Here is a 19,760-nt window from a genome sequence, read left to right as displayed (position 1 = left end):
AACTGAAAGTGTGCATTTATAACACCTTTCTACAGGAAAAAGGATTTTTTGGTTAACGCTGGATCTCTATGTGCATTTAACAAAAAACCTTCTTAAATCATGCTTAAAATCCCGTCAAAAATGACTGTCGTACATGTATTATGTGACCTAGCTAACTGTCACATGATTAAGTACCTGGCCACACGTGTAATATATACACTGAAATCCTAATTACACTGTACAAGTGGATTAGATATATTAATTAAAGAGCTCTTAATCTCATCTTTATGCCAAAGAATGAAATAAAGTCTGAAGTAATCTTTGATCAGACGTCGATTGTGATATAGCCACTGCTATAAACATGCATGCATGTACGTGAATGCACTTATATACTTTGAACCGCATTACTGTCCTTTACGTGGGATTTTTCTACGGATTTAATGTTGGAATCCAATAGTTTTCAATATTTTTTGCTCTAATATCCGTATAAATGTCCTCGATAAAAGGCTGTTCTACATTATGACTTTCTTTTGCATGGAACGTAGTACAAAAATGAGAGACTTTAAATAAGCTCGTATAAGCATTAGTGTATAGAAATCTGCAGCACGCTGTCTAAAGATAATTTTCTTTGTAATAAATGCTGCAACGCATTTTATTTATTTATGCGATCGGGCAAAGTTTTTACTCGCTTCTGTTTTTATTTTGAAAGTAGAAAAAATAAAAGCCGTTTGCTTTGTTTGCCTGTAAAAAAATCCAGGTCTGGGTATTTATATATTACAATGATTAAGTACAGTTCTATATAACAAAGTTCTTTCAACACTGCTTTCTTTATTAGGGAAAAATCTTAAATACATATACATTTACAATGTGTACATATCAAACATGTCCTTACATGTATTCGATATTGCAAATTTAATATATGCAAAATGCTGGTCAATTTTATGCAACTTTCTGTGTATAAAATCATGTCGCTTAAGTTTCTTGTATATAAAGTAAATATTCCAACATTTCGTATTTACTGTACACTGATACATGCGCCAAAAACATGTAGATACTTAAAATACCCGTTTTTATATCAAAACTGTTACCTGAGGAAGTACTTTGATGCTCCACTCAGGAGGAGCATGGATGTACATGTAAATTCTTCACGTCCATGTGTAAATATCTGTGCTTGGTAGCCTACATGCAGTGATAGTATTTGTTATAACAGGTCTTATATAATATTTTTGCCAAGCAATCCTGCCGTTCTAATTGTTGTCTGCAGTTCCGCTTTTTGTCGGTTTTTCGAATATTAAATGCAAATTTCAGCGTCTATATTTTATGTGAACGAAGTTGTCTTTTATTTTAGTCAGCTGCATCCTGTGTTATGTTTGTATTTAATTCATGTCTCCAAAACAGCCGGTGGATTTAATGGGGTGCGACAATGCCCTATACATGTAGGTTGACAGGTTAAATAAGCATGGTCTGACAGTGAACCATCTGATGTTTAGTGGTTTCAATAACCATGTGACATTTATTAAAATTAGTTTTTGAACCCTAATTTAAGATATACCAAGATTTCATGCATTTTAGCGGAGATACGGTTTGCATTGATGTTAATCTTCGGAACCCTACAAAAGGAGACCCCTGTTATTCTTATTCAAAATTGAAGTGTGTCACTCCTTGGCTTCTTAACTTCCCAGTTTCATCCTCAATATATTGACTGATGAATAGCGAAAATTTCGAAAGCGGCAGGATTGGAAATTTATGATCAAATGTTGGGAGGCGCCAACCAACAAACTTAATGGGTATCGGATCGTCGAGTCATGACGATGCAGCACAAACAGAAAAATTATATAAATCTAAAGGATTGTACAACGATACCGATAAAGATGTTAATACACTATAATAAAATATATAATGAGCAAAATTTTCAGTCAACAGATGACCTTCTTTAGAGTCATATATATAATGTTATACAAGTTTGATTCAAGTAAAACGTAAAACGATATTTTACGGAAGGAGAGACAAAAATGATTAATTGCCTAAAGCTTTCTAAAACGTAAAAATTACAGGGCTAAGTGCACGACTGCAGCAATTCGAAACTACCCAACTAATTGTTACATCGGGCACTGAAGATAAATTAATATATATGCCTTCTCAATTTGAAGCTTCAAAGATTAATTCATGCGCAGACAGAAAATACTACATAAAACATTTTTCTTGCTGATTCTAGAACCCAAACTATAAAATATTAATATTACATGTACGATATGGTAACATATTGTGTTTGATTGATGAAAATACACACACAACAGATCAACACTAGAAGAGAAATACTTGTATGCCTCTATGACCAGGTTTTCCTGTAAATCTTGTTACGATTAATGTCTAACAGATTGCGTAAAACACAGCACTAAAGTGTAATTGTATTTTACTTTATTCAACATATGCTAATTGAATAGGCATACAGCTTTGTTTATTTCTTTTATAAACAAAATAAATTTTCTCGTTTGATTTTGTTAAAAAAGAAGATGAAATAAATAGTTTTAATTTTTAAAAAAATGGAACAATCTTGTGTTTATTAAAGGGAGATAATTTCATTTCTTAAGTAGGCCCTACAGCGTCTTACGTACCCTCATCCTTTAATTGACAAAGAACGACATCGAAAGTCAATATATTTTTTCTGGTCGATAAATGTCTGCACCGACCGAATTCAATAGGTGCAACTGTTTTATTTAGTTTTATTTAGTTTCCGACTTTTTACTGCTATATGTAGATGGCAAATTTTGTAGTATGGTATATAAACCATAGTTATGGTGTCTTTCACACACCTGCTAATGGTAAATACCGAAATAGGTTTTCGTGGCTCACATTTAGCAATAAGTCTATTCACAGAGTGTTTTCAAGAAGTTAACCGCACTACAAGGTTCAAATTATAGTATTTTTTCAATTATGTCATTACGTATAACAAGTGATTACAACAAATGGCATATTCATGCGATAGTCAACTTGGTCATGCAAGGCAGTGAGGCCAGGAGAGGAGAGAAACTACAGAGTTGGCCACGTGATCCAAATTACTTAATAATCTAAATATACATATACCACACAAGTATTTTATCTGCACAGTCGTATGTTTTGTAATTACATTGCAGGTATATTGCATTTCTAATAAATTACAGGCATAGGTTATTGGCATGGTCGAGTAATACTTTTCCTTCTTACAAATCGATTGAATATTTCGATGTCACATAACTGTCTGTAAACTCACAAAATTCAATTACGATTAGGTACTGATATTCGGTCAATATCATCTTTCGTTGTGAAAACGGACTCCGTGATCGGTGGAAGCGCCAATTTGTCATGCCGATTTTTATTAGAGCTATTAAAATACTTTTCGTATATGATAGAATATTTCTTCTTCAAAGGTTTGTGGTATGGCTGGATGTTGTTATAACAATACACAGGTGTCTTCTTAGAGCAATCTCGAATAACTAAATATATAAATGCTAGTACACCGATAAAAATTATGGCCACACTGAACACAATTAGCACATAGTTGACAATGTTATATTCTATCGGTCCATACGGGTCAACATCTGAAAAGAGAAAACGAGAATTTACAAAAAAAAACTAATTTCATAAGTAACAATAAATGTATATATATGTGTGTGTGTGTGTGTTTTTTTTTTTTATCAATTTAGTATTTTGTGCGCTATCTTATTAGACAAAAGCAAATAAACTATAAGACATTTGCAAATAGACTATTAGACGAAGATATACAAACTATTAGACGGAGGACAAAGTCATATAGACTATTAGACAAAGGCATATAAACTATTAGACAAAGGCATATAGACTATTAGACAAAGTCATATAGACTATTAGACAAAGGCACTATTAGACAAAGTCATATAGACTATTAGACAAAGGCATATAGACTATTAGACAAAGTCATATAGACTATTAGACAAAGGCATATAGACTATTAGACAAAGGCATATAAACTATTAGACGAAGTCATATAGACTATTAGACAAAGGCATATAGACTATTAGACGAAGTCATATAGACTATTAGACAAAGGCATATAAACTATTAGACAAAGGCATATAGACTATTAGACAAAGTCATATAAACTATTAGACAAAGGCATATAGACTATTAGACAAAGTCATATAGACTATTAGACAAAGGCATATAGACTATTAGACAAAGGCACTATTAGACAAAGTCATATAGACTATTAGACAAAGGCATATAGACTATTAGACAAAGGCATATAGACTATTAGACGAAGGCATATAAACTATTAGACAAAGGGATATAGACTATTAGACACAGTCATATAGACTATTAGACAAAGGCATATAAACTATTAGACAAAGGCATATAAACTATTAGACAAAGGCATATAGACTATTAGACAAAGGCATATAAACTATTAGACAAAGTCATATAGACTATTAGACGAAGGCATATAGACTATTAGACAAAGGCATATAGACTATTAGACGAAGTCATATAGACTATTAGACAAAGGCATATAAACTATTAGACAAAGGCATATAGACTATTAGACAAAGTCATATAAACTATTAGACAAAGGCATATAGACTATTAGACAAAGTCATATAAACTATTAGACAAAGGCATATAGACTATTAGACGAAGTCATATAGACTATTAGACAAAGGCATATAAACTATTAGACAAAGGCATATAGACTATTAGACAAAGTCATATAGACTATTAGACAAAGGCATATAGACTATTAGACGAAGGCATATAGACTATTAGACAAAGTCATATAGACTATTAGACAAAGGCATATAAACTATTAGACAAAGGCATATAGACTATTAGACAAAGGCATATAGACTATTAGACGAAGGCATATAAACTATTAGACAAAGGGATATAGACTATTAGACACAGTCATATAGACTATTAGACAAAGGCATATAAACTATTAGACAAAGGCATATAAACTATTAGACAAAGGCATATAGACTATTAGACAAAGGCATATAAACTATTAGACAAAGTCATATAGACTATTAGACGAAGGCATATAGACTATTAGACAAAGTCATATAGACTATTAGACGAAGGCATATAGACTATTAGACAAAGGCATATAGACTATTAGACGAAGTCATATAGACTATTAGACAAAGGCATATAAACTATTAGACAAAGGCATATAGACTATTAGACAAAGTCATATAAACTATTAGACAAAGGCATATAGACTATTAGACAAAGTCATATAAACTATTAGACAAAGGCATATAGACTATTAGACAAAGGCATATAGACTATTAGACAAAGTCATATAGACTATTAGACAAAGGCATATAAACTATTAGACAAAGGCATATAAACTATTAGACAAAGGCATATAGACTATTAGACAAAGGCATATAAACTATTAGACAAAGGCATATAGACTATTAGACGAAGTCATATAAACTATTAGACAAAGGCATATAGACTATTAGACGAAGGCATATAAACTATTAGACAAAGGCATATAGACTATTAGACGAAGGCATATAGACTATTAGACAAAGGCATATAGACTATTAGACAAAGTCATATAGACTATTAGACGAAGGCATATAAACTATTAGACAAAGGCATATAGACTATTAGACAAAGGCATATAAACTATTAGACAAAGTCATATAGACTATTAGACGAAGGCATATAGACTATTAGACAAAGTCATATAGACTATTAGACGAAGGCATATAGACTATTAGACAAAGGCATATAAACTATTAGACAAAGGCATATAGACTATTAGACAAAGTCATATAAACTATTAGACAAAGGCATATAAACTATTAGACAAAGGCATATAGACTATTAGACAAAGGCATATAAACTATTAGACAAAGTCATATAGACTATTAGACGAAGGCATATAGACTATTAGACAAAGTCATATAGACTATTAGACGAAGGCATATAGACTATTAGACAAAGGCATATAGACTATTAGACAAAGGCATATAGACTATTAGACAAAGGCATATAGACTATTAGACAAAGGCATATAAACTATTAGACAAAGGCATATAGACTATTAGACAAAGTCATATAGACTATTAGACAAAGGCATATAGACTATTAGACGAAGGCATATAGACTATTAGACAAAGTCATATAGACTATTAGACGAAGGCATATAGACTATTAGACAAAGTCATATAGACTATTAGACGAAGGCATATAAACTATTAGACAAAGGGATATAGACTATTAGACACAGTCATATAGACTATTAGACAAAGGGATATAAACTATTAGACAAAGGCATATAAACTATTAGACAAAGGGATATAGACTATTAGACAAAGGCATATAAACTATTAGACAAAGTCATATAGACTATTAGACAAAGGCATATAGACTATTAGACAAAGTCATATAGACTATTAGACAAAGGCATATAGACTATTAGACAAAGTCATATAAACTATTAGACAAAGGCATATAGACTATTAGACGAAGGCATATAAACTATTAGACAAAGGCATATAGACTATTAGACGAAGGCATATAAACTATTAGACAAAGGCATATAGACTATTAGACGAAGGCATATAAACTATTAGACAAAGGCATATAGACTATTAGACAAAGGCATATAAACTATTAGACAAAGTCATATAGACTATTAGACGAAGGCATATAGACATTTCTTGGTATTAACATTCATTCTCTCATAGGGTCTTTACATAGAAATTGAAATACTATATATAAAAGCAGTTTTTTGGCATGACATGGTTCGTGCCCTTGTTGTATGTCTTATGACGTACCGTTATAATCAACCCTGCTTGGGAAGAATTAGGATTGATTTTACATACGTTGGGGACATAATCTTATGTAAGTTTCAACTGATCTAGACCTAGTCTTTAGTTTGTACATTTGTGTAATTTATATTGAGTTTCTTCAGTTCCGTTGTAACAAGGTACTCTATTTGAACTGATTTTTAGGTGTGTTTTGTAATATTTTCCACAGTGGCCAGATTTTAAAGGAGGCGTGACACAATTTACATTCTCAATTTTTAGTTTATTTCATTTAATTTATCTAAAATATATCATCAAAACGCCCCTTGTAGTCACATCATGTTTTAAGTCGTTTAACTGACGATAAACTGAATCAAAATCAACGATGACCCAGCCATACGAATTTTAATTAGCCATGTTGTCACGTGACCGTGTTACGTCATTGCTTCTCAATTAATAGATCAAGTGGCTAAAATGCATGCTTCTGTATTTTTTACATAATTTCTACAACTGAGAGTAAAAATATTGAAAGGTTTGGTTTGCCAGCGAACATATACTTACAGGTGTATAAGGTTAAACCACTTCGAGAAGAAAATGACAAACAATGTCAGAAATATCTAACTATTACATGCATGTATGAAGACTAGACTATCCACAGTGAGACGACACCACTTCTGTTCGAAGATTACATAGGCATGTTTCATTCTGTTCTGTCATGTAAGATTGAACTTTTTACATAAATTAAAGTAAATTAAAATCATATTCTAAGATTTAAACAGTTCCGATCACGATCTTCAATGAAAATATTGATTCCTCCCCTTTTTTTACGGAAAGTGTAGCAGAGAGTGCAATATGAAGTCCCTACAAGTACAGAGGATAATACGAACATGTTAATTTTTTTATAGGTTTTTGATAATTTTTTTTGATAACCCATAAAGGTTTCGTGCTGAGGCTTCCTCGTGTACTAAATATTTATTGCTAAAATACAAATGACCTTAAAAAAATTTGTTCCTACATGAAAAGCTCCCTAAAACTCACCTCGGGTCATCTATTATATACTGTGTCTTGTGTCAAATTCTCCATGTAAATTGTTTTATTTCAAAATCCACAAGACAAAAGAGATTTAATTAAATTTCAATTATTATCGAAGTCATACACCTGCGTCATGGGTCGCCAAACCATGTAAAGATAAAATATTTCTTGGTCATAATTAAGTTTACCGGGCTTGTTTATTGATATAACCCAGCAGCAAAGAAAAACAATAAACAGAGTGTCACTATTTTAGTTGTACCTTCCAGTTCAAGTTCTGAAAGTGTGCAAAGTAGTTGTGTATTTACCACGTGGGGATGTATGCCTAACGAAAATGTAAATCTGACAGAAAACAAGAACTTCTTTAACACAATCATTGCATCTATACACAGATCAGTGGACCACTCTGCATGATATAGACAAGCCATTTCCGAAGACTTAATATTTTTTTTCGGGCTCGTTTACACATTTTCAATGTACCCAAATGGAGATTGAGAACCAATGACGTAGCACTTCCATATATGGTAATTGAGCGTTACTTCCGGTTTTCATTTATACATCTTAATTAGGTCGTCGTGAAAACAAAAACAAATCATTTTAACTTTAGCGCTAACCTGGTGAGAAAACGTTTGTTACACTTGTATCTAACATACTATATAGTTTTTTTTTTATAAATATAAACGTTTATAAAATGATTTTTTTGTGTCTCCTTTAAAGGAGAGGGTTGTGATCACACCAAATTACTTTCACCCCGCCGCATTTTGCTTTTTTGCGCCTGTCCCAGTCAGGAATTTCTGGCCTAAGTATGTCTTGTTTCGTTTTCACCTTTAGTTTATTTTTTTATGTTACATGAGTAACTATTTCGCTGTACCTGTATTAGACAAAGGCACATTAACTATTCGACAATGGCATCAACACTACAATATGCACAAGAAAGATTTATCGAAGCTTCAACAAGTAAGGGAAACAAACAAAACGGAATGTATCTGATAGATTTTTTTCATAATACTGTGAAAGTATTATTGTTCGTGGCGTACCAATTTTCGGGGTTTTCGTGGGTTTAGTAAACCACGAAATTTGGATCCCAACAACAACCAGTGTCATGTCGAAAACTGCTTAAATATAATGTGTTAGTTTCTATGTAAATACCCTATGAGCGAATCAATGTTAGTATGGTATCTTTAACAATTTGACAACGATTCCGTAACTATAACCCTTACGAATTAACTTATATAAGGATACATGTCCTTGTAACGGTTGAAAAGAAAGGAAATGTTTTGACGTGCTTGTATTATCGAAAGCCTTGCTGTTGTAATTTCTCGGTTACATAAAGATTTTTTTTCGTTAAAATCCTAAACATTGTTACAAATACGAGCGAATCTAACCAATTGTGATATGTAAACATAATGTTGTTTTCGGACCAGCTGCAGCGTACACTGTGGTGTGAGTGTTTCTCCGTCCTTCAATGAAGACCCATGGTTGGCCTTGAGTTGACATTTTTCATCACGGTGGGGTTGTCCCTTTTACCTATTCGCCATATCCATTCTCGTCATACACCATACATTACCAGGAATTTAACTATAGATTTTATGTACTTTTAATGCCGATATAAAATCAGTACTTTTCTTTCGAATAACATTTCAGTAAGGAATTTCTTTCGGTAATTTCAGTACTTACATTTTTGTCATTTTACAGTACTTTGATTTTTTGTCATTTTACAGTACTGTAAATTTTAGTCAATTTTCAGTACTGAAAATTTCAGTGAACTTTCGGTACTGTAAATTTCGGTCATTTTTCAGTACTGTGGTTTTCTGTCGTTTTTCAGTACAAATTGTTGTTCCGTGTTGTCGGAATATTCAACTTCGTTCCTTTTAATGTTTATATAAACAAAACAGCGTGCAAAATGACGTAATTTGTTTACAGATCTTTCGAGCGTTTTACTGATAAGAAGATAATTGTGAAAATTCAAGCGCATAAGTGATACCGACGAAAAAAACGGAAACTGGCGTTCAAATTTCAATTGGAAACGACGCCGGTTAAATTTTACTGTCATCATACTGCCACACAGACATCACCAGAAGAAGAAACTGTTCTTTTAACAAATTTTTAGAAGAACTTGAGCTTGGTATCGGCGCAATATTCGATGTAGATACAAATGAAACGTACACTATCTGCATTCACCAGCTTGGGAACAAGGGTACGTCACCATCTAAAAGTAGGGGAAAATCATCCAAGTATCTAAAGGAGTTATTATTATTTTTTCTAGCAAATGCTGTTTGGAAGGGTTTCTATTTATCCTACCCATAAACAGCCATAAAATAGTACAGAGAGAGGTCTGCAATGAGTGGTGTGTGCACAGTTTGTCTCCAGTAACTCGATGATAAACAGTATGACCAAAGCGAGCAAAGTGTTGCCTAACAGGAGTTGGAGTGTTGTAAGCATATCAGAAGATTTCCATTTAACGAAGTTTTTATGCTTTTCGTTACTAAAAAGGATCTAAAAGAATTCGAACAAAGATATTCCCATCCCGATTTATCAAAGGACCATTTGATAAGATATGCGAATTTTTGTTTTATAAGATTATGTGGAAGTGTTGTGTATAGGGTAGAAAAATCAAAACTTTGAACAGATTTGAAGATCCCACATGGGCATGTAAATTTACAAGAACTTCAAGCAGGTTTTTAAAACTCACAAAATAGTTTATTCCCCTACTTTCAATAGCATTGTTACAAAAATGTATAGTACCGATCGCACTTGTAAGTAAAATAGAAAGTCTGCTTGTTCATCAATGACTTGAAGAGGAAATAAATCTATATTTGTAGGATGATTTGTGAAGTTTGGGAAGCCAGTACATAGTAGAAACTTTCATGCTACTAGGCTCAGCTTGTAAAGAGAGTTGTGTTTGTTCACAATTTCACTTTCTGAAAATTTAGTCAATTGGAATGTTGGTGAAATCGTAATTCAATTTAGTAGAATTACGTCAAATAACAGTAATATTATTTGCAGCTTTATCAGCAGGAGAAAAAAAACAAAAGCAGGGATAGTTTCCTCAGCTGCATGATCTTTCAAATTACCAGCTGCAGCAATGTTGATAAAACCAAAACATTTATTAATATATCTAATTTTTAGAAAATGCTTTTCTGTGATTTTCAAGACGATCAGTTGGAGTAACAGTAAGCATTTGTAATGTTTAAAGTTTCATATTTTGGACTGCTGAACGAAATTTTATTACATTCCTCTAAAATGGTGTGTAATATAGTGACTGGTATTGAACATAACTTGGTAAAGAATTGTTTTTTTTTATATTGTAATCAGATTTGAAATCGTAGTGTTGTTATTGCAATGTTTCCGTTTATTGCCATTTAATCTGCATTGATGGGAACTGTTGTTGCGCATTAGTTTAGAAACTATATCGAAAATATTTGATATGTTTCTAATTACCATGATATAATCGTTTAGATCGAAAGGATAAACCGCTTGTAACTTCCGTAAAATATTGTGGGACGTCATTTAAAACATTCTGAGACATCATGTTATAAATGTCCTGATCTTTTCAATACTTTTATGAAAATATAACAAAAAAAAATATCAGTTTTTAAGTTATTCTGCGTTTTTAACAGGACAGCCCGAGACATACCTTCCTCTGCCCAATACTCCATCTTAAAACCTCTGTAGTCGTTGTCGAAACTGTTGGTATAAAAATAAACTGAAGCAGAATCACCTGACAGGGTAACAACATCCGGTGTAGTATCGCCACAGAATGTTTTTACTGTGGAATACAAGATGGAAGGACCTGGAATAAGATTTAACATAACAATTTCTCAATTTACTAACTCTTTCTACTCTAAAAGATCATTTCCTTAAAACAATAGTTATCAAAATGAAAATGAAATATCTATTTTCCGCACTCGTTTAAGTCCCAAATGTCCATATTTAGCGTACAGTAGTTAAGTAAAAACAATGTAATGTAATTTCGTGTAAACTATTGAAGTTTTTCTTGCTGTTTTCTGTCTACTTGCAGATCTGTAACTTAGATTTATTTAACGTTATCAAAGAGATATATGAAATAAAAACATTCAAAATGAAAAAGCTTTATATACCAGCCGTCACACTATGAAGAAGTCCGTCATAAAACTCGTTGATGTCTAAAGGATTTTGTTTATTTTCTGTGTCTTTTTGTTTCATGCATTTGTCTCAGAAAGAAGGTTGAGATCTCATAAACATTTCTGATCATTATGCCTGTTGTGTTCTTTTGTCTTTTTGTTCTTGTAGATTTCGTAATTACTTGTCTGTCTGATGTTTTGATTTTGTACAACTTTGTTAACTATCTGTGGGTCTTATATGTGTTCATTTCTTCCTTACTTCAGGCTCCAGATCTCCTGTTGTATTTCCCCTTGTTCTGAATTTACCATACAGGTTTCGGAAGGGTCATTAGACATTAAACCATTGTGAGAAATGCATGTTGCATGTTCTGAAAATAGATTACTCTAAGCTTGGTCTCGGTGTAATTTGCCGTCATGAATTTCCCTTCTACGTTGATTTTCAAACAATTTTTAAAATCATGAATCGTTGAATCTAAATGTAAAATAATACTGACCATCCATAACATTGATATGGTCTTCATAGCAGGTAAATGTAGTGGGGAAATGAAAATCAATGAATCTCAATTTGACCACTGCTTTGTTGAAGGATTTGTTCGCTTTTATGTTCCACTCGATTTTGTATGAGCTGAAATAGTTAAAAATGCTGTTCAAAGTTTGTGCATAATCTTAAAAGATATCTCAAACCAGTAAAACACCTGAAGGGATTTTAGAAGACCAAAATGATCTTGAACTTGTCTTATTTAGTAACGTATAAGAAATCTTCTTCATTTTGTATTTTCGTATTTAACTTCTTTTTTGATAAAATTTCATAATGAAAAAAAAATTCAATTTCTAAAACGTAATTTAAAATACTGCAATAGCACCAAAAGCACAACAGTATCAGTGAATCTCTACGCCTGACTTACCCATGGTGAAAGTCCTTGTAGTTTGCATGAATTGGGGACTTAATGAGTAACTTGATTTATACAAAGTAGAAGTACGAGTAGCTAGGGATTTGTATTAGTACTTGACTTCGACATAGTAGAAGTGCGGGTAGCTTGGGGTTTGTATGAGTAACTTAACTTCGACATAGTAGAAGTGCGGGTAGCTTGGGTTTGTATGAGTAACTTGACTTTCACACAGTAGAGATTCGGATAGTGAGGGTCTGTATGATTAACTTAACTTACGCATAGTAGAAGTCCGGATAGTTTGGGGACTGTATGATCAACTTCTCTTTGTTCGCAACTAATGAAAACTGGTTTGATATGGTTACGGATTGTGAACTACCGCCAGTTCGGCTTCCGGATTTTCGACCAAAAAAGAAAAAAAGGAAATCGTTGATTAAATGAGAACTTACGAAGTATAAAATTTCGGATAATCCGGCGACTGTATAGTTCCTTTTTCTGTATATGCGATCAAATTATAGTTTTCTTCTTCCGTTTCAGCTCTACCGGAAGTTCCAGATCTTCGACCGTTAAAAAGTGAAACACGCTTTTAAATTATTTTGATGATTCTGAGAAACTTTATAAATAATAACATAAGTCAAATGCATTGATATTTGGAAGTAATGATTACATGATAGAAATAGTAGGGAAGAATGAATGTATTCCTGGAAACCTTATTATACTCTTTGCATTGGTAAAATATTGTACATGTATGTCTATCCTAGTCGGCGAATAAAAGAAAATATTTTCAAACAAAATGCATATATTTCTCAGATTAAAGAAAAAATAATAACCTCCAATCTACTGATTATAAAAAAACACCATGTAAAAAGAACTTACCATCAGTAGTATCTATCCAGAATAATAAACATATCAGATAGTAGATCTTCATACCACGACAGTTACACATGAAACATTTCTACTCAAAATATTTACTGGTTTTCCAGCATAACTTTAGGTATTATTATATAATCTATTTCTTTTCCAGAATTAAAGCTAATTGCGGATTAAACTTTATTCCAACAATTGGCATTAAGTGAGAAATTGAATTAAAAAGTTAACCTAATTACAAAAGGTTGTTATTCAATGTCATCCAGCATTAATTGTACAAGTTAATTGGATGTGCACGTGATTCTTTTTGCAGATTTAATTAGTACAATGACAACTAATTAACAAAAATATTATGATAGAGCACTGACTATCATTTTGATATTTTTTCTGCTGTCATTTACTTCTTAATTTAATGTCCTTTTCTACAAAATTATTGTCGGTATATCAGAATAATGTACTAACTCACTAAAGATAAGATGAGCTACAAAGAAGAGGTATTAGATCTATTAATCTTTTTGTCAATTGTCAAATCACACATTAGGACATGACTTTTCGGATTGGAAATGTATGAATAACCGAAGTTACGTATACATTGATTTGTTTTAAATATATTATCGATAAAAAACTATTAGGAACATTATATAAGTGTAATTTCTTGTTTAAGTATCTGTGAAAGTTCTTCAGAGTTAATTCACAGAGATAGCCTTGCCAAATATCCGATTACTTAATTAATACCGAAGTTAAGTGAAATTTCATCTGGGTAATAGTTTTACTTATAATTCATGACTTTGTGTCTTCAAATCGAGAGTACTAAATTATTAATGAGATTATACTAAGTAGTATTCTTTATTGGGGATTAGTTAATTGGGGTCGGGATTTGGACTTTGGAAAGCCACATGTTTTAAACTTTAATGACCCGGTGCACTTGTGCAAAAATGAGCTATGTTTGTACAATGGATCAATCTTTAACATAATGGAGAATTCATAAATAAAAACAGGGTAATGTCTAGGATGACACACAAAGTGCAATCATAAAGCAAATGTTACGGGTACATCCAGGTAGGTAAATAATAAGTTGTTTGTGATAGACTTCATCCGTTGTAAAAATCAATAGATGTAAATAAAATGGATTAAAATGCTGCACAGCTTGATACGACCGCAACGGTAGGATCCTGGACAGTTGGAGCAAGTACGGACACACCATTCGAGCTTGATACAGCTCGGACTTTGTATTGCTATTAAATGCTTGACGCAAAATAAAATTTGAACTGAATCGCACTGATCCTTTTTACATTGATCTAAGTCACACCAACCACCAACAAAAATTCATCCCAGCCTTCCTTTAGTGGTATAATACCTTGTTCATAAAGATCTAAATTAAATATATTCCAACTTGTGTACTTCTGGTCCCGTTTGGACCTTTAATAAAAAACGACCTCTTAATTCCCCCCCCCCCCAAAAAAAAAACAGCTCAAGTTACAAAAAAACTCCAAACCTTCATTTTGTGGTATGGCTCCTTATGGTACAATATCAATAACTCTAATACTTTAATTATTGTAAGGACGAAAGCATGATACCATAATACGAGCTAATTTTTGTGGACTGTATAAGTTCCATAATCACTTCGGAATATGAATAAAATCTTAAACTTTAATCATGTCATTTAAAAGAGAGAAAGAAGTGCACAATAAATAACAAATAAATAACAAATAGATAAGGACTTCTGGTCACGTTATATACTCTGTTCTACATGTACATGTATATACTGAATGACTGGGTATTCAGGAACTGTTAAGCCATGTAAATGCTAATGTCTAAGAAACATAATTTTATACGAAAAGGCTACCATGTTTTATGAGTTAAATAAAAGCGTTCGTACGTTCTTAGCTTCGATGAGGCTATAACTATTATTTTACCTTTATTGTTACATAACAACTATTTGTATTTGATGTTCGTTCGCGAACAACCTGATTAATCACCTTGATATGTAAGTAACATTTGGTTTAGGGTTACACTTTAAGTGTAAGCTTAGCTAATACCAAGTAAACTCAATGATTATGGTGTGACGGGGTTACATTTTAAGTGTAAGCATAGCTAATACCATGTAAACTCAATGATTATGGTATGACGATAATAATTATAATGTATACAGTCCCTATTCCACTCGATCATAGTACTAACCCTTAATCCGTCGAAAAGTATGCTCTCTTCCTACCATTCCCCTGCAACAGCAAAAATTAAATATTCTCTAGACCATTGATATTGTTGTTCACAGATAAAGATTTTAAGAAGTTATACAATATATTAAAAAAGCAAAAACAAACAAAAACAAACAAAAAATAAAAACAAAAACAAAAAAACAAAAAACAACAACCAATCTTCGCCTAAAATTTATTATTTTACGGACACTAGGCTTTTGTTCATTTTCATGTGCATAATAATGAACTGGTATACTTTGTTTAAGGAATCTTACGCAACAGTGGGACTCATGAAAACATCTATAAATGGCATGTATATGTTAAAGATACTATACCTAATGGTCTGAATAATAAAATGTCACGTCAAAAACATCCGAGAAGTAAAATGTCTAAAAATAATTTAAAGCTTGCCCTGACAAGTTATTATGAGATAATTTATCAGGATCATATTGATAATCTAAATGATCAAAATAAATTATTTTTGTATAATAGCCTAAAAAAGTTTTTGTCTTTTTGCGATTTCGAGTCTCCAAAACTAATTTCTAAGATCACAACCTGGAACTTAAATTTGGTCGATATAAAAAGAGTCCAAAGGACCTGAGGTATTGTTCTGGAGTAGACAATAAATGGAACTATGATAATAACAGTTTGGTTCGAACTCAGTTTTTGAACGGATTTTTGGCTGATAATCCCGAATTCAACACAATATCAAACCAAGGATTTAAACATTTCAAACATAGAAAAAATATTTTTTTTAAAAACCTAGAGTCCTTTATTAAACGGTCATTAGAACTGAGGTCAGGAGACTCTTAATTGTACCATGTTTTTAGTTTGTGTCGTGTTACATGTTTATTGTGTCATAAGCTGTATGTATTATGCTCAATGGAAAATAGTATAATAAAGTAAAAAGTATAATTTATCAGGCATATGGAGCTGGGACTAAGCTGGAATGCAACGAAGTTCAATTCTTTACAAGTTCTTTTGAGATTAAATTATTGACAATCTGAAAGCAGAAGTGGCTTAAAAAAAAATATATATATATATATATACATAAATATCTAAATATCTCAAACTTAATTAGATTTAATTTGAACAAAAGTAGCGCTAAAAAAGTCCCTGCAAAATCTAGTTTAATTTAAATGGCTCCGGCCTTTGACCTCCTGATATTATATCGTTAAAAGTTTAATCACTAATGCTCTAAGCTTTTTTTCAAATCAACTTCAGTAGCAGATTTTTTTTGTATTGAATGTATTTGTAAGAAAAAGTGACTTTAACCTTTGATCTTAAGAACCCAAAATATAAAGTGCTTGTTTTGATCAGTGCAAGTACAATTCAAATCTATCAACACAAACAAAGGCAGAAATATTTAAATGTAATAAGCATATCGGAAAGGAAAGTATAAAAAACTGAAAGAAGGAGTAATTTGTGTTGATGCTTTAAAGGGGAGAACATGTTAAAATGTACACATTAGAGGGAAGGTCTTGATGCAACTAAAATGATGGGTTTAGACAAGATTCTTCATTTTTTAGCCATGGGAGAATTCTTTGTTTCATCCATAGGTGAGCAAAATGCATGTGATGTTTGTGATGGTACAATAAAATGTTATAAACCAAAGAAAATACTACAAGCAGGGCATTATGAGTTGGTAAACATTTTAAAACTGAGAAAAATAATCAAACACTACCAGAAAATGCGAAACCAGTTGGCATCCAAGGGTAAAATATCTAAGGGAGATAACTCTGTAGATGACAACCAAATACAATAGAATCTATTGGATTTTCAATGTTGATTATCTCCTAAGAGCGGGCAGATTTGAATGAATAATTACACATTTCATAGTATAGACCCATAAAACAACTCAATTATAAAAATATGTAGCCTTTTTTGAGGTGTATCACATTTTTCAGATTTTGCATGATTCTTACAAAGACAGTTACTGAAGTCTTCGCATATTGTGAGTGCATGTTAGTTTGTATGAGGTATGGAGCTGTATGTACTTGTTATGGTGATTTTTCATGAGTAATGGGAAAGTGAAAGACTTCCTATAACACAAGCATTGCATTTGCATCAAAAGTTCAAAGAATAATTTTCACTTTCATTTTTATGTCACTCACAACAGAAAGATTTGGAGCCATTCATGCTCCAGAGCATCTACATATAGAGGATGCCATTAACATTCTGTCTAAATAAAAATTATTTCAATGTATAATGAATTATCTTTTTGCTTGTGAAATTGGCACCAAAGAGTTATTCAATTTTTGGCACAAATAAAATACTATTTTTGGCACAATTATAAGATTTATTTGGTGCAAAAAAGTTCTTTGGCATAAAAGTTACATACAAATGCAATCATAATTCTTATAAAACAAGATATTTCAATAAATACATAGTATCACTAAAAATGCATGAAAATTTGCATCATTACATGTACATGTAAAGATATACAATAAAGAAAATGCAATATACAATAGATAATGATAAAAAGCAGTATGAAGGAAATGATATGAAACTATTATAAAAATAAAACAATTCCAAAACACTACACAATAAAGTGTTCAAATTCAATAGGAACTACAGTTATACCATAAAAAATTTTGTTTCAATTGTTATAAAAATGGTGTACAATATTAAATATATATTGCTTTAAGGTAATCATGTGTACTAGGAATGTTTTAAGTAATTTATACTGTCAAATTGTATGTGTCCTTATTTTCCTATTTAAAAAAAAACAGCTGATGCCAACATCCTGTAAAAGGTCCTGGCCCATGTATGATGCTGTTTATTATTGTACATGAAATTACCGATAACAGCTAAGACTGATACAAAAACAGAGATTGCAGACAATAACAACATATTCTAAAGGTAGTCTGTGATATATTGGCAAAAGTAAATCTATGTGATACCAACAATAAAACAGTTCCAGAAAACATGACAATTTTTTCAGTAATGCACAACACAAATACATTACAAATTAGTATAGCTTTGTAAGAATAATCAAGGGAACCAAGGTTATAGCGGTAATCAAAAGAATGTAATCCAGGGACAAAGACCAGACATGGAAAACAGGCATTCATAACAAAGAACATAAAGTAACTAAAATCATACATACAAAGTAACAAAAGTAAATGAGCAACTCGGACTCCACTAAAAACTGGGAGCATGGCCCAGGTGCACCGGTAGGGTAAGTGTCCTCTGCTTTTCTAGAAACACCCGCCGAGTTGCTCATAAAAAGTCAAGTCCGGGGTAGACAAACGAGGAAAGGAAAACTATGACCCGTTGAATAAATCAGTTTTCATGGTGCTGATGGATACACCATAACGATCCACCAATTCATGATGATGACCATAAAACTTCTGTAGTGATGACTTCAATCTTGTAGCAACATAACCCTGTTCCAGAAGCCTATTTGTCAGAGTTCTAGCGCGATACAAAAAGTCTGCGTAGAAAATGTAAAAAATGTCATTATAACGGTTTATAAAAGGGAGATAACTTGTGTAGAAGTTAGCAATGTGAAAAAAGCAATTTTAAATATACATCTCTTAACAGCCTGGTTAGCTTATTTTTTTCATGCAACATTTCATGAACTTGTAAATACTAAATAAAGGCTGTTAAAATTTTCAAATTAATTTTATCAATCATTTTTAATTCTACTAAAACAAATCTTCCTTTTCTATAGAGAATTAAACATAAAAAAATACCCTCTTTCTTGAAATAAGAGGCTCCCAGGAGCCTGATTCACTCACCCAGTTAATTTTTTGCCTTTCAAGCACAATAACTCTTAACAGAAGTCGTCTGACAACTTTAATCAAATTCAGGCTTTTGTAGGCCTCATTTTGGCAATTGAAAGAATTTGGCTAAACCTAAGGTTTTGGAGATATATGAGAAAAACTTCTTGCTGACCCCTTTGTTTTATTTTTA

General features: G+C 32.0%; 1 protein-coding gene across 1 annotated transcript; it reads right to left on the bottom strand.

Moving 5' to 3' along the window:
* Positions 1–2,415: 2,415 nt before the first annotated feature.
* LOC148605534 (uncharacterized) lies at positions 2,416–15,145 on the bottom strand. Its single transcript, XM_088547592.1, has 6 exons — positions 15,140–15,145; positions 13,654–13,665; positions 13,227–13,360; positions 12,385–12,515; positions 11,425–11,580; positions 2,416–3,557 (listed from the first exon to the last, which is right to left on the bottom strand). The coding sequence occupies exons 1-6, from the start codon at positions 15,143–15,145 to the stop codon at positions 3,235–3,237; spliced, it is 762 nt and encodes a 253-aa protein (XP_088403718.1). The 3' UTR covers positions 2,416–3,234.
* Positions 15,146–19,760: the final 4,615 nt, after the last annotated feature.

Source organism: Perna viridis, chromosome 10, assembly GCF_037379345.1.
Source record: "Perna viridis isolate PV_CMFRI_1.1 ecotype Kerala chromosome 10, ASM3737934v1, whole genome shotgun sequence".
Classification (NCBI taxonomy): Eukaryota; Metazoa; Mollusca; class Bivalvia; order Mytilida; family Mytilidae; genus Perna; species Perna viridis.
Note: the sequence above shows the minus strand (reverse complement) of the source record. Positions and strands in the feature narration are given on the sequence as shown.

Coding starts and splice junctions, on each gene's coding strand:
- LOC148605534 (XM_088547592.1), bottom strand. Junction 11,581..12,384: donor CCATATCAATGTTATGGATG/GTCAGTATTATT, acceptor ATCTTATTCCAG/GTCCTTCCATCTTGTATTCC. Junction 3,558..11,424: donor GGAGTATTGGGCAGAGGAAG/GTATGTCTCGGG, acceptor TTCTCTTTTCAG/ATGTTGACCCGTATGGACCG.